This window comes from Eupeodes corollae, chromosome 1 (genome assembly GCF_945859685.1).
Source record: "Eupeodes corollae chromosome 1, idEupCoro1.1, whole genome shotgun sequence".
NCBI lineage: Eukaryota > Metazoa > Arthropoda > Insecta > Diptera > Syrphidae > Eupeodes > Eupeodes corollae.
Genome location: NC_079147.1, coordinates 261,282,425 through 261,308,550, shown reverse-complemented (window position 1 = coordinate 261,308,550; position 26,126 = coordinate 261,282,425). Strand labels below are relative to the sequence as shown.

At 33.9% G+C, this 26,126-nt stretch overlaps 1 protein-coding gene across 4 annotated transcripts in view; it reads right to left on the bottom strand.

Moving 5' to 3' along the window:
* Nucleotides 1-26,126, bottom strand: part of LOC129953346 (ecdysone-induced protein 75B, isoforms C/D) — a 352,681-nt gene that overhangs the window by 44,737 nt on the left and 281,818 nt on the right. For all 4 annotated transcript variants that reach the window (XM_056066471.1, XM_056066480.1, XM_056066495.1 and 1 more), the window contains one exon: nucleotides 25,154-25,242. In XM_056066471.1, the coding sequence (XP_055922446.1) occupies nucleotides 25,154-25,242 (89 nt within the window). The remainder of the gene's footprint in view (nucleotides 1-25,153; nucleotides 25,243-26,126) is intronic.

Genomic DNA, 26,126 nt, shown 5'->3' with positions numbered 1-26,126 from the left:
CCTATACCACAAACGTATAATCGTCATCATAGAGCTCTAAACCTAAGCCAAAAAGCAAACAAGAAGACAAAAAGCAAAAAGTGAATAATAACCAGGCCAAAATGAGCTACAATAACAATAATGCTAAAATAAACACCAAACACAAAATTCAACACAATACAACACACAAAAAGACATTGTCTGTTGGTATATAGTAAAGGTATACTAACATTTATTCATTTTTCCCTACCTACCTCACCACCCGTGGTGTGGTGTATTCATTGGGTTTTTCGTAGTCGTCGTCGGTGACGGACCGAATCAATGCAAGCAGCAACCTAATTAACCATCGGTCATCGGCCCTTAGTCCCCTTAAAACAAACAAACGAAAAAATGCAATAACAACAACACAAATATCATTGTGCACAAAGCACAACCAAACATACACTGCCGAACCGACCAAAGTGGTTAATGTGTGATTCTTCTTGGTTAATAAAATAGCCTAACAGCGACAACGACGTTGCCGACGTCGACGAAGCGACGAAGGGAAAGATGACGATGACGGGTGACATAAGACGACGAATTTGACGCTCCAAGCTCCACTTTAGTGTGTTAAGTGTGTGCAAAAAACCACCAGAAAAAAAAACACACAAAGAACTTAAGAGGGCGGCTGATGCATATTAGAAAAAGAGTTGAAAAATATGTGTACAAAATGTACATCCAGCAATTGCACATTATTCAGCAACCGAAACAGAGCCTATAATGACAGGACAGAATAGAAAACGAGAAAAGTCACATAGAGACATTATAGGGTACCTAGAAATAAAACGGTTCTCTCTCGTCGTCGGCATAAAATATAAAATTAGATTATTTTAGCTGTAAACTAACGCCTAATCAGAATATTTTATTTGCTCGTTGGTTCGTTCCATCTATCACAAAACAGCACGACAGACGACGACGACGAAGACGACTACGACGACAACGACACAATCATTCAAACATCATACAGCAAAATGCAATACAGCCCAGCTAAATAACCAAACGTCGTCGTCGCCTTCGACCGACGGACCGTCTGTCTGACGATGACGGTACGGTGGAAACAACTTGACAGTTCAGTGCACTTTTATGCAATATATTTGCATTTCATTCGTACTCATTGCAAGCCATGCCATGAACTGAAAACACACACACAACATTTGACGACTCCCGCTTCAAACACTAATCTATTGGTTGGGGTAGGTTGGGACTTGGGGACTCCTCTCCATACGACGACGACGACGACGACTACAAACGAAGAACAACGAAAGAATATAGAATAAGAAAACGAAATAGAAGAAGGAAAAAAAAAGTTCAATCCCAAGCAAACTATTTTGCATTCACAGAATGTGCTCCCCAAGAAACAGAAACAGGCAGCCAGCAGCAACAACGATAGTAGCAGCAACAGCAGCAGCCAGGCACTTTTCCAATTGCAAACTGTCAGTAGTGAGATTGTGTGTAATGTGTGTATACGAGGAATGACAGCTCAGCTTGAGTGTATTTGTGTGAGGTGAATGAACGGCACCGACCCAAACTCGCAATGTGCATATAATTCTCTGTGCACAAGGCCCCCTTCTGCTTCTACTACAATATACTCTCGCAGTCTCAACTCTCAGTGGGTTGGCCTTTGTAAAAAGTTATCACGAGTGCGTTTTTCGTATAAAATAAAAAAGCGAAAAAAATGACAGCAACGAGCCAGCGAACATTCGCGAAAAACTACGACGACGACGAGGACGACGACGAATATAACGAATAACGAACGTCACAATTGTGCATTGCATTGCGTGCGTTCACTTACCCCAATTTAATGGTGTTAGAACGCACAAATTGCCGCCGCAATAGTGCATGCATTTTGCTGCTTGAATATATTTGATATACATGTGAATACGCTTAAGAGCTAGAACATTCAGCGGACAGCAAAAAGAGAGAATATATGTATTTGTGTGCTTGGTTCGCGCGTCATAATGTGCGCGAAAATTCAGTTCAAACAGGGCCACAAAGGGCATTGAACCAATGCAACCCGTAGCTTTGGCTGCATTTTTATTTTTTAGGTTTGTTTCATTTTTTCTTTATTTATTTCGTTCGGTTTGGTTCGTCGTCGTCGTTGCACTCGATTCTTGACGTTGTTCTTTTTTGATTTTTTGTTGTTGTTTGGTGAAGTTTTGGTTTATTTTTCGATTTCGCATTTGTTTTTGTTGTTGGTATTTTGATTTGCTCCTATTTCTAGTACGTTTGTGAGTTTTGTTCTGAGTTCCTTTGTTGATGACTGCTCTGCTCACTGCTGCTGCTGCTGTAGCTGCTGTTTGTCGTACATATAACAAAGGTAGGTAAGTCTTTTTGGTGAATGTGATGTGTATGGTGTATGTGGGGTGTGGTGTGGTGGGGAATATATGTTATTATCTGGAATTTTCGAAATTTTGCACGTTAGATAGGTACCAATCTATAGAGAGATGGAATAACCCGCTTAACTTTAACAGCTCTCCAGTTATATTATAGTTTATGTCTTTAGTTTATGCCATGTGGGAAAAAGGTTTTTGGCATGCTAATAATTCACCACACTAGAGGTGTACGTACCCACTATTGTAGGTTAGAAGCTATAGCTTAGTTTGGATTTGGATATGCATGCAGAGCCTTATTTAGGCTGTTTTTACAATTTTAGAATAATTGTTTTCTTTTTTAAAGTAAGTTTTGCATTGTTTGAAGAGGAGTGAAAGAGAGAGAGGAAATATAATTTTTCGTTTTTGGAACGACCGATAAGATGTGAGAAGTAAAAACAAAATCTAACAAAAAAGGGCGGTTTGTGCAACGGATGTTGCTGTTTCGCGTTGCCTAACTAATGTATGCACACAAAAATGCGAGAAAAGGTTGAAGATCTTTTGCAATTAGAAGGAAGTGTTTATTGTTATTTCAAAGCTATGGAGATATGGATTAGGACTGTTCGTATGTACAATATTTTTTACCTTTGATTTGTTGTTTTAGGTCAAAATATAATGAGTCGATACCAACATATGTCAAAAAACGATGAATGTTCAGTCTTTGCTTTTGACTTCTACTTAAATTTCAAAGCACAAATGTCATGATAAAAATAGATGTTAAATGTTTTATGCCAATGTCATTAAGCTTCGAATTCGTATGTAGATCTCTTGGGCACCTGTCAAATGTATGAATGTTATTTTGACAAGCTTAGTTGACAGTTCTTTTTTTTGACAGATCGATGTGACATGAAACAAACTTTGATGGATTTTTAAAATTTAGTTTGGAAACCATAAAAAGCTGTGGTTTTTTTTCGATTCGAAGAAGAACTTCGAAAAATATGTAACTATAGGTACATCCGTAATGAAGGTTTCCAGAACATTTTAAAGGCTTCATTTAAATTATGAATGTTGAAGAGATTTATTTAAATAAAACTTCTTAGAAAAATATAATTCCTTTTCATCGCCAAAAACAACAATTTCGAATTTTCTATAATCCAACGCACAAGACAACAATATTTCGCGCTAAATAATTAATTCAAATACATTTTCAACATTAAATTTAGATACATAAATACCTACATAAATAATTATGTATACACAAAATTATAAATAGAATTAATAGCCTCCTGTCAAATGTATCAACATTAACAACATGACGGAAGAAAAAATATACACATATTTATGTAGATATACATTATATTATGTGCAAAAAGAATCGAATTAAGAGTAGGTAAATATAAAAATATATTTTATGCATAAAGATTAGTTGATACACAAAATACATATCCACCGTGCATAAACATCACACATTATACGGTCAAAACACACAAACACAAATTTATCATAAAGCATATGCCAATGTGGAAAATATAGACCAGGAAGAAATAGGCGCGACAAATTCTGTCAAGTAAATATTTATATGAAAACATTTCTTAAGAATTTAAAACAAAACAAAGTTTTGCTTGGGCAGAAATAAATCTAATAAAAACGTGACTAATGGTGTAAATTCTAATGAAAAAGATATTGACAAGAATGACAGATAAGTAAAAAATGGAATTGTGTGGCTTTATGAATGTTAAAATGTCAAAATATTTTGGCTTTCGTTGCCAAAAAAAATTATTCGAATAGATGTATTGAAGAATTGTTGAATTTTGAAATCCGTCAGTTTTTTTGACCGAATTTTAGGTTTTATTTGTATCAATTACAAACTAGAAAACAAATACAAATTTGTGACACTTTGTTGTGTTTATAAATCTCTTAAAATTAATTAAAATTATGACAAAAAGAGAAAACACTCAAATGTCAATTTTTAGAATCTGTCAAAACGCAAAGTCATAAATGGCAGCCACTTGTTGGAACTGACAGTTGTGCATAATTATTACAAGTGTAATGTGGTACATTCACTCACTCAAATGGCAATATTTAGAAACTGTCAAAACACAACGTCATAAATGGCAGCCATTTGTTGGAACTGACATTAGTGCATAATTATTACAAGTGTAATGTGGTACATTCACTCACTCAAATGGCAATATTTAGAAACTGTCAAAACACAACGTCACAAATGGCAGCCATTTGTTGGAACTGACATTAGTGCATAATTATTACAAGTGTAATGTGGTACATTCACTCACTCAAATGGCAATATTTAGAAACTGTCAAAACACAACGTCATATATGGCAGCCATTTGTTGAAACTGACAGTAGTGCATAATTATTGCAAAGGTAGTGTGGTACACTCAAATGTCAATATTTTGAAAGTGTCAAAACGCAACGTCATAAATGGCAGACATTTGTTGGAACTGACAGTAGTGCATAATTATTACAAGGGTTATGTGGTACATTCACTCACTCAAATGTCAATATTTTGAAACTGTCAAAACGCACCGTCATAAATGGAAGCCATTTGTTGAAACTGACAGTAGTGCATAAATATTGCAAAGGAAGTGTGGTACATTCACTCACTCAAATGTCAATATTTAGAAACTGTCAAAACGCAACGTCATAAATGGCAGCCATTTGTTGGAACTGACAGTAGTGCATAATTATTACAAAGGTAATGTGATACATTCATTAACAATAATGTTAAAAACAATATTTTAATAAGTCACTTGAATTTTTAATAAAATATGCGCATACGTCAAGTGTATAAAGTGTGCTTTATCTTCGGTTTTGAGTGAATATAACTGAATGTAGGGCATTTTTACGATTTCCTGAATTTTATTTTTATAAGGAAGACGAATTTTTTCTAACGCTAAATACATTGGTATTTAGTTTTAGACTTGTAAAACATTACTTAAAATATTGCCTACAACAATAAAATCTGTTTCCTTCTTAAAAGATACACAAATGACAGTTTCCACAAAGTGTCAGTTTTGAAGATTATAAATTGTCAAAAATATGGTACCTCTTTTTTTATGGTGGTCTGTGTTTTGCAGTTTTTCTTAAAAGAAGAAGTGTCAGTTTTGACACAACACGATGCGTCTGACATTTGGCAACTTGTCATTTTTGTTGTATTTTGTTCTTGTCTTTATCTTATACTCGATAAGAATACGTACCTAATGTGTTTTCAATCTAAAAAAAAACTTACAGAAAAGCATGCAGAAATTTGCTATTAGCCTGCAAAGTGACAGATTTTAAAACGAAATTGGGTAAAAAGATGTTCAAAGAATCTGTCTTATGTCACATTTAAATTTGTTACATTTCCGTTTCTGCCATTTTTCTGAAGCAACAAGTTTTTTTCCTTTTACAAATGTCACAGCATAGAATTGTTATCCCACAACCTGTCAAAAGTTAAATCAACTCATTTTGATGGTTTCAGAGTGATGTATGTCACACATCTTTCACCTTAATTATGTGTACTTAAAATTATGTCTTTCAGTGAGAATTTTGCAAAAATTTAAAAAGTGATAATTAATGCTAATCACCGCCAAAAATTTTGCAGTTCAAACAAAACAACAAACATTTCCAGACCCATATCCCATTAATAACTCCAAAGTTCAATGAACATCTCATCATATTATAAGTAGAAGTCGAGTCGAGTTGAGTTAAGTTAAGTAGTCGACAATCAACCCAATTTTAAAGCAATGATTCAACGTTTGATGCGATGACAAATAAAACAGCGATTCAGAAGTTTCAAAAAAAAAAATGCAACAATATATAAAATAACTATACAAATTTATTGCCGTTAGTTTCGATGAAATATCTAAAACCGTTATTTAACAAGTAGAGGTAGGAATAGGTAATGTGTGAGTGTACTCGTAAGTTATAAAAAAACAAAAACTAAAAAATCAAACATAGACATTCGCATTGCACATAATTCAAAGGTATATCTACAACCTATCTATCTATCTATCTATCTATCTGTATCTACCTACACATAAAATTGCAAATTAGAATTTCTAAGTTTATCCAGAAAAAAAAATTAGGTATAGATAAGTTCGAACGACAGCGGGGTAGTGGGTGGATGTAAAATGAGAGGAGACACAACGATACCGAATGCATATCAATTATGCAATCATCATGAGGGAGCGCAAACACATTTCAAACTCGAGGCTAGCCGTTTTGCATAGTTGATGCAGTGCACAAACCAACCAGCAGCAAACGGCAACAGCAACAGCAACGCAGCGGCTATTTCCGTCACCAATTTATTTTCTGCAAAATTGTGCAGTGAGCCATATTCGCATGAAGGCAACAAAATAAATAATAAAAACCTGCCATTCTATCTTAGAGTATTTTTGTTTTGTTTTAATTTTTCTATTGCTTGCATTTTGCATATATATAAATTTGTATTATAGATACAACTGGCGAGAATGACAGATATTGCACGCACCGCAAATAACTAATTCGTGCGCTACATGAGGCCACTTAAGGTGATGCACACATCATAGAGAACTACCATCATCATCATCGCATTATCATAATATTGCTATACGAGCATGTGTGAGAGAGATGGATGAATCGTGTGTAAGTATATGATCTATATATTATTCTAGAAAAATATTAATTTCTATTTTAGTAAAAATACCAAAGACGATTTATTTTCAGATGAAGTAGAATCCCAGTGACATTTGGGGTCGTTGTCTTTGTCTTTTATGGCGAGAAACGTCATTATCAAGCGCACTCATTCGCAAAAACTTAAACAACAAAAACAAAATAAAACAAAAAAACAATAAAACGATGATTTTCTGCGTTGATGGCCTCTTTTATCACTTTATACTCAATTGTTGTGAGTTTTTCCTTATTTGTTTACTTATCGCGTACAAATATGAAAGAAAAAAATACAAGACAAGTAAAAAAAACTGTCATAAATGCCAGTCAGCCATATTGGAGAATTTTTATGACAGATGATGATGATAATAATGATGTGTGATGATGAGCAATTTGCAGCAACATTATATTGTTTTCCATCTGTCACTATAAACATATGTATGTATAGATACTTATGGCTACTTCAGACAACGACGAAATGACAGCAACAACACACATAATGGGGAATTTCCTGTTCTTATTTTGTGTCGATGATGACGCACTATCATCATACTATCCACTTCACTCTTATAGTCAGTGTGTTGTGTGTGACTCATTTAACAAGAAATAACCAACATTCATCATCAACATCATACCTACCTATGTATACATAATATTCTTCCGTGCGACAAAGTTTTGTTAACACCTCGAAGGCTTGAAGGTGGACAACACGATTAAAAAAGAAACGCAGAGGAAAAAAAACTAAGAAGAAAGAAAGAAAATGCATTCCATGAAACTGAACTGCTGCTGAACGTCATCGACCTCGCAACAACGAAAGTACCGCACAGTGCAACGACTTTCGCATGCAGTCGGCCTATAATATACAAGAACACAGCAATAAAGAAGAGAAGAACACACACACAAAAAAAGAGACTTTGCACAAAGAAGAAGCATATTAAACAAAAAGAAGAAAATAGAAGAAGAAGAATCAAGTAAAATAAAATAAACACACAACCTCGTGAAATGCATAAGAGTTCATTCACTCTCAACTCAGATCGACTCGACTCGACTCTCGGCTCGGCTAAGATACAGGTTCCTGCTGCTTTGAACCCCCTCTGGTGGCGAATTCACCACCATCCGCCATCATCATCATCAACATCACCACCCTCCACTCACCCCATTCTCATCCTTATATGGTTCTATTAAGGCGCACACACGTTTGTGCATTATTATTATTATAACATCGGATTCTCTTGCCTTGCACATCCATCGCCCTCGCGTCATCATCATCATCATCTTCGTCGTTATCATATCAACCAGCCAGCAACAAGATTTTTGCAACAACTACACAACAGAAACAACAGCAACAAAAATGAGGCAAAAGAAACAAGAAACACAGTCAGAAGTGGGAATAGTTATATTTTTAGGTAGGTATAGCAACAAGCAAACTTATATGTAGGTCGTAAATGAGGAAGAGAAAAGAGGCTCTTCGCGAAAATGAACTGCCACCAGAGACCGTGCCTCTGGTATACCTTTGTTGTACGTACTTCTGTTGAGTCTTGAGTGTTGCGTTCACCTTCCCTGCCTTTATCGAGTTCTTGCACGTGAACAGGTAGCTGATTCTGTGCGCTGTGTTGTGTGGTGGCTCCGACTTTGACGGCCCTGGACAGGCCAAGCCTGGCTCTGGCTCCCTGGCTGGGTACATCGATGGCTGGCTGATGACGATGATTATTGTTTTGAGTGGTGATGTTTTGTTGCTGATGGCTTGGCTGTTTGTTGAACCACAACAATAAAATAAATCGAACAAAGGAACGTTGACCCTTTCACCATCATCGTCGTGTATATACATTCATTTTTGTTCTCCAACAAAGTTTGATGTCTTTTCTTGTAGGTACATATTATTTTTTGATTGATTGATTGCTATAAAAGGTGTTGACAGCTTGAAATGTCAAATAGAGAGAATATTTTGTGTCTATACCTAGGAATAAGCGAGAGAAGAAAACTAGGTAAGAAGTTCATTAGCCTCATATGACCTCGAGATAGTAGTTTGTGTATTGTGTCCAGTCCAGCGATGAATGCTCATGTATCTAAATATGTAGATAGAGGATCTATAAATAAAATGTGGGTAGTACTTAGAAGAGATATACCTAATTCCCGGATGTTTTTTTTTTCTTCATTTCTAACACCCCCACTTTACACTTAACACATTCACTATCTACATGTAGGTATAAAGCAAACTTCTCATTTCCCGCTTTTACTGACATTTCTACAAGTACTTGTATATTGTGTCCATTTTGGTCTTCTTTTTATTTTGTATTTCTATATATCCTCTATTTTAGTTAACCACATATCACCGTGACAAAAGAAGACAACACTGCTGGCTGAGCTCAGTTCATTGCACTATGCCCTCGCCCCAGTTTCAATGCAGCGCGCATTGAATTCTTCACTGGTGAATTTGTGTGTTTCTCTTTCTACCCCTAAATTCTACCAACCTAAGTATGTAATTATGTATGTGTATACAAAATGAGAAACCGAACATGTCATCGACACAAAAGTCGTCCTCGTCTTCCATCGTCCACTATACGAAAGGGGAAGTGGGCGGGTGGTACACACGGTAATGTATACTAAAATTGGCATACCTAAATAAGATTTATTCAACTCGCTGGATTCACCACCTTCTCTATCACAACCAGCCACCCAAATAGCCTAGCCTGGTTTGGTTTAGCACAACGAACGACTGCACATCATGTCGTTTTTCTTATTCCTCTCTCTCCACCTCTTTTAGCTTTTTCTCTATATACAGAAAGCAATATATCTTGACGTCATTCGCTCAATTTTATATTTCCTAGCAACATGTATCGGAAGCTTTTTTCAAAATTCACATAAAGAAGCTTTTGTGCTTTTTTATATTGCATACCCAAAGGATTGAATTCTTTGCTGCAAACTACCGAAGCCCAAAAGTATACTACATTTATTTGTTGAACCCATGTATAGGAGAATAGAAGAGTAGGTAAAGTATATTCACTAGGCTAATGACGTCAATTGGCTGCTGAAAATGTCTCTATCTGTCCTACTTTATGTTGCAGAAGTGAATTTTTCGCAAAATGAGAGCACACTCACACAAATTCAATTTCTGCATTCGTCGTTAAAGAGTGAGATAACAACAGAGACGACGATGCATATCCAAAAAATTGCACAGCACATACCTAGTTTGGATTAAGTAGCAAAAGAGGAAGAATGACGACGAAGAAGAAAAAGAAAAAAGAGCACTGGATTGGATTGGAGTTGGTCGTCGTCGTTCTCGTTGTCGTTGGTGTTGCACATAAGCACGGCGGCGTGTAACCTAAATAAGCGAGGTTGATAACCTAAATTGTAGGGTGCAATGACCTGTATCTGTGTGACTTGTGATGTTCCTAAGAAAAAGTGGAATGAGACAAAGTAGGAGAACGGGGACGAATTCTCTGGCTGGTGATGATGATGTTGGTAGTGTAGTGTGGCGTAGTGTGGTGGTACTGTGGTGGCTGAAAAAGGAAGAGAATTGCATTTTCTTTTGCAAAGTTATTTGTTATTGTTGTTGTTGGTGTTTGTTCTCGATTTTTCACATAGCATAGTGAGCTCACTTCTTTATTTCAGTTGACTTATCCCTATCCCACTATTCCCAGTGTCTGCCGTTTGAGAGGTGTGACGTGTGAGGCTTTTGTATTATAGGTAGGTAATGTAGATGGGGGCAATTGTGCTGAAAAATTCTGGGTAAATGGACTTAAGTAGTTAGGCGCAATGGCACTATTGAAACAAACACTAGAAGAAGAAGCAGAGAAGAAGACGAAATGATGAGGAATATTATAAGAAGAACGAATAAGAAGGTACCTAGTATATGTAGGTATAGGCATGCAAATTTACGCGCACAAAAACAACAAGCGAGCACGCATGCAATAAATTCTAATGAGCGGATTGCAATAACATGCAATGAGTAGAGTTTTGTATTTGTTGCAGTTTTTTTGTTTTGTTTGTATTTAAAAAGTAGCTGTGGTCGGTTGAACTCGTATTTATTGGTCGTTTGGACGAATGGCTTTTGTAATTACATTTGGTACACTATACTAACAACAATAGGTGTGTGCATGCCCATTTGTATGGAATACCAAATTCTCAATTACCACTCATAGAACAACAGAAAAAGGGTTAATATCCTTTGGGCTATGTGCACATATAGTTTTCAATGCATTTACACTAGGTTTTAGGTAAGCATATGATATGTAAGTATATACCTATTGGATTTGATGCAAAAATTAGGTATAGGTATGGTTGCACGCGAATATGTATTATGGTGTGTTGATGTTGATATTATGTCGTTTGGATAGATTAACGGGAAATTAGTATGGGAACGTAGCTTAGTTCTTATAGGTTCATACCTATGGGAATGTTTATAGGTAGGTGCTTATGTTATGGTAGTTAGGTCATTGACATGTGTAATGTTGATGTGTGACCGAAAATTATTATGTTGAATGCATTCAGGGATGAAATTAGAGTTTGTATTTTATGTTGAAATCGTGTGTGAATGAAAAGATGGAAGGATTACCTAGATTTGATGATTTTAAGTTTGAAACTTTTTGTAGATAATCCTTTGTAAATAAATTAAGGAAATATAACAACATATGTGTGTTTGTGTGTATTATACCTAACTTATTATAGAAAGAATTGGTGTAACAAAACCTTATGTCTTAAAAAAAACACAAGATCTTATAAAAACTTACTAAAATTTTAAGCTAGACCTTATGATAAGTCCTTATTTAAACTCTTCTCCAGTGTAGACTGTATTCCCATCTTAAACATACACACAAACAAAAAAATCCACACTTCATTATCGAATAATATAAAACGTTAATCATCAAAACCAAAAGCATTTCACAGGAGAGGGAGAGGGAGGGGGAGGTGAAGATAGAGTGATGGTATATAACTAACAAACTAAGACGGACCATATAAATTAAAAAAGACATCAAAATAGATGCTTCTGCACAGAATCCATTAGAAATTCAGTAATTTCTAGGTAATTTGTAGCAGGAGAAGTTGAACCCTTTACCCCCCCCCCCCCCTGAGAGCTTATGAGATTCTTCTACTTTTACATTTTGTTATTTACTTATTTAATTTGCAATAGGTATAAGGCTTAAAATATGTAGTTTTCAATATTATTTTCGATTTGCACATTTTAATCTGTCATTTGACACAATATGACAGCTACCATTTTTATTTCTGATTAATCTTTGATAACTAGAAACAGAACTACAATAGGTTAATAACCTATATAAGATTTAAAGAATTTTCACGAATTAAATGTATTGCTTTCGATTACGGTAGGTCATATTGTAATAACGTTAACATTTTTTAGCTTAGTTTCGTTAAGTTTACTGTCATTTCTGACTTAAGGCCCAACTATAATAGGCATAAGCTAGCTTATGCGCGCATAAGTAAACGTGCGAATACCAAGAATTTCAATACGAGTGAACATAATGGAGTCTAGCTCTGTTTCGTTCAATTTTTCTCAGTTTCGTTTACTTAAGCAAACTTAAGCCAGAACTATCCCAAATTCCATTATGGCTTTCCGCAGTAATTTCACAGACTTAAGTGAAATTCGTTGGGTTTTTGACATAAGCTCATGTTTGCTTATGTCTATTATAGTTGGGCCTTTGCTTCTTTCAACACTGTTTCCATGGTACCTGGTAATTCAACTAACAGCTTCGGGGTAAAACTTAACGAATAATACCTCATTAGAACTTAATTAACACCTGATGTAACGAGGAGTGTTATAGCTTCATATCTACAAACCTATGTCATACTAAGAAAACTGACAGCCCTGAACCTAGAACTTAACGAACAATATCAAGTACAGTTGTGTTCATAGAAATAGCAGTGCTCTCCAAATAAAACAAAAAGGCCTTCAATATCAACGTTATAATATATTTCATTAAACTTCTAATAAAAAACTAAACTAACAGAAAATAAGTATTATGTATTTTTTACCGTTAGCTTTGTCACAGGAAAAACCGTTTTTTAAATATGGCTGTTCATAAAAATAGCAATGCATGACAAAGTACTGGATCTTTTACGTAAGAAGTAAGAAAAACGGTAATAAGTTATATGAAAGTATACAAATAATATTAGCTTGCAATCAGTACTTTGTTGCATAACCATTGATTTTTATGATGCTTCGCATCTACGTGGCACCGAGTCCACTAATACCTGACACCTCTCGACTGGTATTGCGTTCCACGAATCACGCACTGCTTCCCACAATTATTTCGAATTCTAGGGTTTTGCTTTAGGAACTGCGTTCTTAAAATCGTCCCACAAATTTGAGATGAGGTTAAGGTCGGGGGATTGAGCGGGCTACTCCATAACAGATAACTTCTTCTACGCAAACCATGGTTTTTCATTTTTTGACGTATGCTTTGGGTCATAGTCTTGTTGGTATACCCAAAAAACGATATTTCCTCTTTAGCATAGGGAAACATAACCTTATACCCCCCATGGGATAAATAGGCCCGACCCCGTAATATGAAAAGCAACACCATATAATAATTTTCTCTCCACCAAGTAAAGCAAGTTTTTATAGTGTACCGTGGATAGAACGCTGCATTTTAGGGTCTTCTCACATATTCTCGACGATCTTTGGACCCAAAAAGGACGACTTTGCTTTCATCGCCTCACAGAACAGAACTGAACATTTTTTCTGTTAGTTCTTTCAGTATTAGGTAACCCTTTTTGGGCCTCGCGTTTTCGGTTTATTTTGCCATTTTTAGGGGTTACTGACCATATTTGCTGAGCAGCCTAGGATGTCTTGAATATTTCGGTAGGTTTTTCAATCCAAACGCAGTTTTCGAATTTCTTCGGTGCAGTGTTTTGCATTGAGTTTTTAACGCTTTTTATTTTAAAATCAAAAGCACTGCTATTTTTATGAACACTCTATATCCAGAGAGTTTAAAATAATGGGTGTTCAGTTCAACGGGAAAAGTAGAGTATAACTTCAAGCCAAAAGCCTTTAATATGAAAACGAAAGACCGTAACATGTACATTTTTTTTTAAAGAATTTTCGTTCTTTAAATAATTGACAATCTAATAAAATGTAACCAGCACTGCTTTTTTTATGAACATAACTGTAATTATCAGATTTAATGAACAGTATAGGAAACTCTGGTTATGAATTAGCTCCGGTTCTGAAAACTTTCCAAACATGAAAACACATTTCTTACAAGTTTAAGATAAAAAAAAAATAAAACTCGCCAAGTGAAACTTTTGAAAACAAAAACATCTTAAAAACTTTAACCTACATTATTGACTCCTTCTTTCCTTCTTATCGAAACCATATCAAGTGTAGCCAAACAATTCAATTTTTGATTCTAAATGTCCTTCAAAGTCAATAAACTTACTTGGGTAGGAAACTATACTAGGTATTTGAAAAACTCCGCCAATGACATTGGTTTTCAAAACAATATTCAATACAGATATAGAAATTTTCTTGTAGGTATATTGGTACCACCCTATCATCATTTTTCAAAGTTTTTCGTTGCAAAGGAAATCGTTACACATACCAAAACTTATAGGGTACATCTACACATTGTTTTTTATTCCTTATCCCAATAAATGTATTTCTATACCTTACCTACCCATGCAGCGAGAATGCACTGCACTGGCATAGCACAGCACATGATAATGTGTAAAATAAAAAGAAGAAGAATAAAAATATAAAACTAACAAAAATTTATAAAATGTAGATGTGTACATAAACACAAGTTCATGTGGGTTCATTGGCATCCTCGACACTATACTCAACTCAACTCAACCCCTTGTCTTTTTTGTTTTATAATGTTTTTATTTTCGTTAAAAAGCAACTTCCTTATGTAGGGAAATAAAACAAAATAAATAAACTAAAAAAAAACCTAATCCTTCTTTTTCTATCAGTGTTCTATTTTGAGGGCAAGAGAAAACAAAATAAATACGTGAAATAAAAACATACTAAAAACAGAAGTAAAAAAAATACCCCCATCTTATACAAAGAAACCATAAAACCCCCCATCATCATCATCGTCATCACACATGGGATAGAAAAGGATAATGTAGAAGGCCGAGTCGAGAGTCAGGCCAGAGCCAATATCCCAGAGCTAAAGCCAGAGCCGTTTCAGCCCAATGGAACAAAATTACAATAAAAAGAAAAACTCCAGAAAATAAAAGAATAAATAATGATGATAAAAAATGAGTATAAAGGGAAGGCAACTATATACGACCATCACTACCCCCACCATCTTTGCCAGCAACACAATCAACACAGCACCACAATCAGCAGCGAGCAACACGACAAGAGAAACAGAAAGAAATGAATGCACTCTGTCAGTCGTTCAAGTGCAATCGAGAGCATTCACCCCAGAAATGCAACAAAACATACTACACAACTCACTCGCACTCGCACTCCTCACTCAGAGGATTTTGTAGTGTTTTTTTTTTGTAATTCTTTTACTTTTTGTGTTTAAACGAAGTCTTCTTCATTATCTTATTCTCCATCTCCACCTTCATCATCGTCATCGTGTGCTCTGTACGCAGCACAGCACATGGTTTTGGGTATAAATAAAAAAAAAAATAGAAGAAGAAACTGTGAAGAACCATGCTGCCTTGCCTGCACAATTACTTTGGGTTTGTGTCTCGGATTTGATAAAGCACAAAACGGAGATAATACTCGGGCTGTACGGCCCACTGTGTTCTCTTCAAAAGGTTGCTAGCTTGTTAGAATGAGAAGCAATTCAAAAGTAATTTCCAACGGTTAGAATGAGATAGTTGGGGGGCAATGCACAGCAACAGCACTGCACAGCACAGCACAGGCACCAGGCATAGCACAAAGCACATTCGAACTCGATGCACTACACTCACATGCGACCAGAATGTTGACTGTCGAATCGAGTCGAGTGAGAGATGTTGCGTGCATTCTCCTCCTCGTCCTCATGTATATCCAATCCAGTCAGACAACATTTTCGATGACGTTGACCTTCGCCGATTGGAATGGTTTTTCTTTTTTAAAACCCAAGCCCTAGTGTAATCATTGGGACTTGGGAGAGGTAGAGAATGCAGTACTAGATATGTTTTATTGCACTTTGCACTGTGTAACAACTGCTACGGTGTGTTTTACAGGGCAGCCCACCATCCGCCAGTCGTCAGGAGGGGTTGGTTGTTGGGCTATCCCTCATTTCATCTTCAATGCTTTGAGAATTTGTATTTTACTTTTTTACAGAAAAAAAAACAACAAATATTTCAACCATTTTTCTGCTACTATGTATATTTCACATAAAGTACAAAAATGAAAACGAGCAAAAGAATGGCTCTGTTTTTACTCTCAGGGACTGGAGAGTGCAATAAACTTCAAAGAATTGTACAGGGGCACCAACACTCAGCAGTAGCAGCAAAGCAGAAATTACTGACTGACTGACGATTTAGATTATAATATTGTGAATGCACATATACAATGCTCTTTGTCTTGTATGCAAGTTGGAAAAAAAACCCTACTCAACCTCGTTTTTATTTTATTTTGCAACCATCAGGATTATTGAGGTTAGATTGAAACTCTGAAAACGAAATAAAACAAAAAATACGGGAAGTGGTGTAGAACAAAAAGAAAAGGGAAGAGAAACCAACCTAGAATGAATATTTTTATAATCGAAAATCAATTCCGGAACGAGTAGGCTAGAAGTTACCTTAGGCACCAGTGTACAGTTTCAATTCGAAGGAAGGTTGATTGTAATTAACATGACTCAGAGATGTCAGATCAAAACACTATTTTGTCTCGAGGACAATCAGATTTTTATTGTAATGATGAAAGAAACGATGACAAGCGTCGGCATCATCAGGGAGTCAGGGAGTAAGTTCATTATTCTTACAGTGGATTTTTTTTTTTTTTGAATAATTGTCATCAGTTTTAAGACCCTGGAGGCAGTCGCGGTCATTTCAGGGAGAAAGAGAGAGTTCATTAATCTTGATAACGTTATTGCATTGATGTGTTGTTGAACAAAAATAAATAAACGAATGCAATGAAAATGGAGAGCAATGTGTCTTATCGCGGAGCCGAAGTAGCAAATGCAAATAGAAGGTTCTGGAAATTGACTTTTGTTCCCTTGGACAAGTTATTTTTAATTATAGGTAGGTTTACAAAATTATTCTTTTGTTTACTACATGGACTGAATTGATTTTGATGAAAAGTTTAAATGTACTACTTTTTGTTTGAAAACTACTTGAATACGTAAGTTCATTAAAAAAAATGCACAGCGTTGGGCGCCATTTAGTAAATATACGTATATGATTTTTTTCTCTGAAAAGGTAAGGACTGTGACATTTTTTTTTCCAAAGACATTTCAATCTTTTTGTATTTAATTTAAATTCCTTATAAATGGCGCCCAACGATTGCTTAAACACGTTATTATTTATTTATTATTTGTTTCAAATTTTCAGTTATATAAATTTAAAATGGAAGTCATGAAAACTATCACAGTTTTCAACAAAAATAAGAATTTAAATTACTTATTTCCAAAACAAAAACTAAGCGTTGGGCGCCATTTGATATTTTTATATTTTGTGTGTTTTGTTAAAAAAAAAGAAAAGAGTACATTATTTAGATTTTTTTAGTTAATACAAAAATTTTGAAAATTCTGTAAATGGCGCCCAACGATTCATTTTTCTATTATAATCGCTTTTAGGTCGAAAAAGTTGTTATCTTATTTCATAAAAAAATGTTTATAGTTGCTTAATTCAAATCCTTTATAAATGGCGCCCAACGATTGCTAAATTTTTAAACTACGTTATTTTGTATTTCTTAGTTTTTTCAAGTTTTCAGTTACATAAATTTAAAATGGAAGTCAAGATGGAATCATGAAAACTATCACAGTTTTCCCCAAAAACAAGAATTTGAATTACTTGTTTCCAAAACAAAAATTAAGCGTTGGGCCCCATTTGATAAAAAAGATTTATAAAAAGAGGGTTAAAAAAAAAAAAACGGAAAAAGTAAATTATTTAGATTTATTTAGTTAGTAAAAAATTTGGAAAATTAAGTATATGGCGTCCAGCAATTCACTTTTCTTTTATAATCGCTTTTTAGGTCGAAAAAGTTGTATTATATTTCCATAGAAAATTTTGTATAGTTGTTTAATTCAAATCCTTTATAAATGGCGTCCAACGATTGCTAAAACACGCTTTTATTTATTTATTAACAAGTTTTCAGTTATATTAATTAAAAATGGAAGTCAAGATTGAAGCATGAAAACTATTACAGTTTTCCCCAAAAATAAGAATTTACTTTTTTTTCAAAAGAAAAATTAAGCGTTGGGCGCCATTTGATATTTTTTGTATTTTTTGTGTTTCGTTAAAAAAAAAGAAAAGAGTACATTATTTAGATTATTTAAGTTAATACAAAAATTTTGAAAATTCAGTAAATGGCGCCCAACGATTCATTTTTCTTTTATAATCGCTTCTCATAGAAAATTTGTGTATAGTTATTCTAAATGGCGTCCAATGCTTCTTCCAGAAATTTTTGTATTACTGTATATTTGTTTGACACTAAGAAAAGAAAAATTCAGGGTGACAACCAAATATCGCACTGTTTGATTAATAAATAATATAAATTTTCCAGAAGAAAACTTAAAATCAAACCTAATAACTCAATTTTTAAATGTTTTTTAAAAGCGTTGGGCGCCATTTAATAAATATAAATATATGAAATTTTTTGTTTGTAATAATTAAAAATGTTGCATTTTTGCTCAAAGAAATTTTAACACAAAACACTTTCAATTGAAGAGGAAGTCATGGTTGAAATTTAGAAAAATGTATTACACAACAAAATAGTAATTTTTATAATTTTGTTTTAACGTTAAAACTTATAAACTCATAGCAGGGTGCCATTTACCAAATAAAAATTAAAATTATTAAGTAAATTTGTACAAAGTATTATTCAATTATGAATTATTTAAAGAGTCTTAAATGTATTAAAAACGAAGCGTTGGGCGCCATTCGAAAATAAAATATAGTTTTATAATACGGTTTTAAGAAAAATGTGCTAGCAAGTACATAACTAAGATACAAAAATGAAAAATGGCCAAATGGTTTGATAATTACTTTAAATAGAAAAACCTTTAACTAATCCCTTTCCCGGTATTGAAAATATTACCTTGTATTTCTATACTCAATTTTTTGCAAACGTACTCATATGAAGGTAGGTTAGTATTTTGGCCAAGATTATCCGCTTAAATTGCAATCATTCATCATTTCCTAGCCATTAAGATCGAATATTCAAGATCATACAAACATTTCTCGTGTTGGGCGCCATTCATAAAAAAAACCCTCAAAAAAATAAATCAAAACTGTATAAGCCTTGGACTTTTTCTTTTAATTAGTTTCTCACTAAGTACTATATTTAAACAAACCAAACCAATTTTATCACATTATGAAGGTACTTAAATCTTTTAATAAAGTTATAACCTCCTACAGTTCACGTTAACGTTCAAGTTCAACTTTTAACAAGAAAGACAAAAAAAAACACAGATGTTGCTTTTAACGTCTGATTGTCTAGGTACATAAGTATACGAGTATATACCAACCTACCTATTTGTACTTGACAATTTACCTTCTGGCAGAAGACCATTCACTTTTTTCTTTTGTTGTTGTTAATTTTTGACATCTTCTACCCTCTTGTTCTTGTTGTCTACTTAATATCCTATTATCTCACATAATAATTGATTACGTAGATATACAGGTTTTATTGCCCTCATTTTCAACCAAAAAAAAGACATAACACATAATTACCATCATAAATTTTACATAAATACATGTTGGTATATAATTTCATACCTTTTGTAGGTAGGTAAGGTACATAGGTACGTACAATCTGCGTCCCCTTGTGTCAAGTACATATTATGGAGGAAGTAAATATTTTTTCTCTTTTTTTTATTTTATTAATGACTTTTTTGGTATTTTCGTTGTAAATAATAATAACAAAAAAAAATTAAAAAAAACCTTAAGAACAAACAAAAATAATGACACACATAATTTTATTTCCACCTTTACATTCGTAAATATATCGTAAAGGTAGATAATACTACGCGTACCTTCCTACTCCTATAAAATTCATCCATTTCTTTAAGCCAGCAAGCTATAGGCACGTTTTATATTTTATTATTGTATTCTCCTACAACTAAATAAATATAAGAGAACAAATAATGAAAATTCAGAATAAAAAAGAATACAAAATAAAAAAAAATAGTGCAATGAGGGAATATAACAACAACAAATACAACGAAACAACAACTATACAAAAACGCAAAATGAGGAACAAATAAAAAAAGAATGTTTTTTTTTTTAAATTCGAACGAACATTCAAGTAGAAGTAGAAGACGATGAAGAAGTGAATAACGAAGCAGGGAAGAAGAATTGACATTGAACGAGTTCATTCACATTATTCCTGGTCAATTACCGCACATATATTATCTCTTATTTTCAATGTATGCATAACATACGTGAATGTATATGTATGTATGTAAGAACTTATGTGTGCGTGAGTGCGTATTATTGACTTTCTCATAACGATAAACTAGGGAGTGAATGTGTGTGTGAAAAATGTGTATGATGCGTAGGTATTTTATTTCCCATCATTCGCAATCGAGAGATTATTATTTAAAGAATAAAAAACATAAAAAATACAAAAATATGAAACAACAAAAAAGTGAATTTTGGCAAATCATATTCGCCATCTGCAAATTAGCAGACTTATGTATAATGGTAGCTTCCTACCTACAAAAAAATAATAATTTGACGTTAATAGAAGTCGATTGACGTTGACATTACAAATGTAGAATTCTCTTTATAACAGATTTAGTTTGACATCTGTCAAAAATATTCTTAAATGATTTATGTATTTGTGTGTTGCTAAACGATATCATTCTTAAAATATTTAAATAAATTACAAATAACAAAAAAAATACGTAACCATTAATCAGTTTCAATCAATCAATATATGTAGTAATATCTTTATAGGAAGCGATTGTTTATACTTATGTTTTTACTCTAAAACATTTAACAAAAAAAAAAACTAACAAACAAAAATATCAAGGTGAGAAACTACATTATTAAGTTAATTAACTACTAATTTAATTAATTATATATATGTATATTCTTTTATTATCTATAGGAACATTTTATTTTTAATTTGTTATAAAAATAAGGAAGTTACAAATAATTTACAATGAAATCATCATCACTTAAAGTTATGTCATATTTACACACAAATATACAAATATTTAATGACAGCTCTTAAAATAACTTTTTTTTTCTGACAGGTGAAATACAGAGGCAGTAGTTATTAAAACATTGAAGTACTTTTATAATAAAATTAATGTAATGTGACAGATAATTTGAATGCTAAAATTTAAGAACTGAAACTTATGTTATAAAATATTAGATCTTTTTTTATTTTTGTTAAATGAAATAAATGTTATTCTTGTTTGTTTAATTTCTTAATCTGTCAATTTCACACTTGCTCCAAAGAGTTAATATTGTACTAGATTTGATCTATTTTGACGTCTCAAAATTCTTTCACGCTTCCACTTATCGAAAAAAGGAAATTTGTCTATTTCATTTTTCCTTCTTATTGGTTACAGTGGGACCGATAAAATGTTTAAACGTCAAAATATGACGCAATAAGTGATTAAAAAAAATGCTAGTTGTAGAAAAACCTTACATGTCACCTTGATCGTTGTTATTATGAAATATAATCACCATTTAGGCAGTGACAGCTTGTGATAGTTTATTTTCTTACAAAATTTTACAATTTGATCAGACGCTTTTCTTTATAAGTTAGTATTTAGCTTCTAAGGTTCGCCTACAACTCTAATATTAAAATTTTGTTCACTCATTTCATAGACGTTATTTTTGTATGATTCAGTTTAACCTCAGCCGTCTACCTAGGCTCTGCTGGAAACGCAGAAAACAACACCGTTGAGATCAGACGCAGAATAACTCTTGCTAACCGCTGTTTCTTTGGGCTAAGAAAGCAATTGAGTTGAGTTGAGGGACCAAAGTATCGCTATACTGTGCAGAAGCATTGACTATGACAAAAGCGGATGAAAGCGCCTTGGGTCGGTTCGAGCGAAAAGTTCTTCGTATGATCTACGGTCCCGTATGCATCGAAGGGGAGTGGAGGAGAAAATGGAACGACGAGCCGTACGGGCTGTACAGCGACGTACACTTAGCCAGAAGGGTAAAAGTCCAACGACTAAGATAGCTGGGTTACGTAGAGGGCATGGAAACCAATGCTCCAGCCCGAAAAGTCTTCGAATCTACCCCCACAGGACAACGCAGTAGAGGAAGACCGCGGATGAGGTAGCGCGCTCAAGTGAACACATCTAGCTAGGGACCGAGCTAGATGGAGAACTTTGTTGGGAGAGGCTCTAGTTAACACAGGGCTGTATTACATTTTATAAGGAATATTCACTTGTGTTTTAAGTTTAAGTCCACAGTTGAAAAAAAAAAGTAGAATAAAATTAGGTTATTATAGTTTTGCTAAAAACCTCACATTGGGCGCCATTTAAGAAAAGTTTAGAAGAAAAGAGAATTCAATCGAAAAAGTAGTCTGTCACAAATTATCATCATTTGGAGAATAAATTGACATTTGTTTGACGTTTTCAGAAGTCGCCATTCATGAAACATTTATAAATTATTTGGAATCATATTTTTGGTGCTGGATGTAATCATTTGTCACGAAGTTTTTTAAAATCTGCTAGAAAATAATTCGTTTAGAACGTTGGAAAATTTACACTTAGAAGTTTGAAGTAAATAATAGCAAAAATTTGACAAATGAACTTACATCATTACTAATCCTCCACACAAATTTAAGTGTCCATCAAACTTTCCATCCATCTTACTCATGCTAGGTAAAACATAAATTAATTATTTTAATCACTACCTTTAAAAAAAGGTAACTGACATTTAAACGACAATTTAGTGGTAGATTAGCTTAAATATATAAAAAAAAAAATAAAAGAATGAAAGAGTTCAACGAAAACTTGAATTCTTCTAAGCATGTTCAAAGTCAGGGACATCATACATAATTTATGTTCATTTTACAACAAAAAAAAGAAACAATAGGCGCCTACCCGCTGTTGTCACAAAATTTGTCTACTTTTCTTATTCAAAATTATTCTTATACATTTTTTATTATAGGTACAAACACGCACAAAAATGGACTACCAACAAATAAATAAATAAATACTACAAATTTATTTCAAATAGGTTAAATCCACAAGGTGATTATTATATGAGGGTCTTAAATTTATCAAAGGCCAATAGACGAAACCAAGGTCTTTCTCTTCTTCTTTCCTTCTGTTCTTTAGTTTTTTGTTGTTTCTTCTTGAGCAACAACTACCTACCCACCTATATTTGGAAAAAAACTTTAAGAAACGAACACACTACAAAAATCATATCTAAGTAACAAAAAACCAGCCCAAAATTCGAGCTTTGTACACTTTTTTTTTTTTTTTTTCTTAATGTGCCTTCTTCTTTGCCCCACTGTTTTTGTAGTTCTTTTTTCTGTATTTATGTGTTTAATGTTGATGGTAAACTGGGACAGGTTTTCGGACAACGAAAAACCAACAACAAACAAAAGATGGAAATTAACCTTGAACTTCAAAAATTTTATAACTACCTATTGTTTGTGCTACCAAACTATACCAACTATACCTATCCAGCTACATCCATACTCTCACTCTTTCAAAATTCCCTAAGTTAGCCTTATAGTAGGTACCTACCTATCAACCCAAAAAAAAGGGCCACGCAACAAAACCATACAAACAAACATTTTTCCCCCGTCCCCTTTGGTCATTCTTGTTGTTCCAGCACAGTTTTTTTTATATTTTGGGTTTTCAAAAGAATATAATCAAAAAATATGTTAATTTTATGCGAATATCTAACTATGTTACCACGGTTAACAAATAATATAGCAACAGCAACGCAAACACACCACACCAAAAGAAAAAAAAAAAAAGAAAAGAAAGAAAGACAAAAAAGGTGAACAAAATACATTAACACTGACATTGGCATTGCCGTAGAGGACACAACCACGAAAAGTGTCAACGAACCCTAAATTTTTTCATCGTTAATTCTTCGTTTGAAAATTGATCGCTTGCGCAGTAGATTTATATCCAAAATGGGTTTAGGTTTTATACCATAGCTTCTATAGGTACACAAAGCATAATATTCAAGGACATTGCCCAAAAGTTCAAGTGATTTCTTCAAGGTCTTCATTGATCCTCGTACAACACCAACAACAACAACAAAAAAAGAAGAAAAATGTGAATAATGAAACCCGACTAAACGATCAAGATCATCGCATGATCAGAGGGCATAGTGTGCGGCAGAAGTTGCAGGGCAGTAGCAGGGGCAGCGCAGCGGCAGCGGTGATAAAAAAGGAAGGAAACAGCAAAAACACAATAATGATGGCATAAGGGTCTAATCTTAGTCTGGTAGGAAGGTATAAAGACGCTGGCTGTGTGTGACTCCCTTATTATAAGGATTAAAATAAAACGTAGTTTTCTTTGACTCCCTTTTTTGTTGAAGTTCTTTTAGGTCGTCCCAAGATTGGATCACCCTTTGCTTTTGCCATCATCGCGTCATAGTCACATCGTCGAGTCGTCTTTTGCGTCGTAGCCAGCTCGTAGGTAACGAAATGTTCATTGAACAAAAGGAATACAAAACAACAACAATACAAAAAAAACATAAAGGTAAATATAAACGTCAAGGATAATCATCCGTTTTAGGTTACCCGCGATTGTGTTGCGTTGCAGTCTGTGCGCACTTTCATGATCACATTTCGAGTTCAATGTCATTGACAAGATTATAGGTTCGTAGGTATGTTCTTCTGCATCTACGTCTCGTCTTGGTTGTCGTTCTTCCTCCTTCGTCTCATTTTACTGTGCTCTGTGGCACACGTTTCCGGTTTTTATATTATTATTATTATTGTTTATTGTAATGTTATACGAAACGAAGGTATGGTACCTCACGATTGAGGTAAAACGATCGTAAAGTGATGATAACACATTCAGACACGTGTTTAGCACAAGAGATGCATTATTTTGTATTTCTTTTCTTATTTTTATTTCTTAAAGATACGAATTATTGGTACTTACCTTGCATCCCTCACAAGAGTGAACGCCATAATGGAAACCGGAAGCTTTATCACCACACACCCGGCATAGTACTGTCGTTCCATCAAATTCTGTAAATAAAGAAAACAAACAAACAAATCAGACAAAATTCACTTTTCTTTTAGAGAAAGAAAAAATAATAAATAAAAAACAATTTAATCAAACGGAGAAAGTATTAAAAGAGAATAAATAACAAAAAGCAATCTGACACCCAGCTGTCATATTACATATGCCAAGATGGCTGACAAGACAAGTCTTTGGCCAACTGCTCACCAATTCCATGGGAAGTTGTTTTGAAACAAGAAAAAACAGTCTTGCCAGCCATGTCGCATGAGAAAGAAAGTGAAAATTCCAACCAAAAGAGACCAAACAAAATCAAGATCGTTCACAACAACCAACGAAGAAAGTTCAAAAGACAAACAAAGAGAACAAGAATTTTTTTTTGTTGTTTGTATCTTACATAACTTTCATCGTATTGAATGAAAGCTAAAAGAATATGGCGATGAACTTGAAGAGTTACACGCGACGACAGATGATGCAAGGAGAGAGGGAAACACAATTTCATACATATAAATAAAAAGAAAAGGGGAAAGACAGCCGTCTACATCGTCATCATCGCAAAGCCAGTGCCAGAGACATAGCCAGAGCCAGATCCAGCTTACAGAAGAAGAAATGTCAAAAGAAATAGAAAGAAAGAAAAATAATTGTTGGAGAAAGTCAATGTAGATGGAGTTGCTGTAGGTTATTGTAGATAATTTTTGTTTTGTTCCTTTCTTTTCTTTCTTTTTCTCTATATATGTATGTATCTATGAGTGTTGGAAGTTTGAATGAGTATTTTTGTTTTTTTTTTTCTTTCTTTCTTTCTTTTTTCTTTTATTGTTGTAAGATTTGTAGATTTGTAATAAGTATACCCAATGAAAGTCTTTGTTAACCTAGGTCCACTGCATCTTTTGTG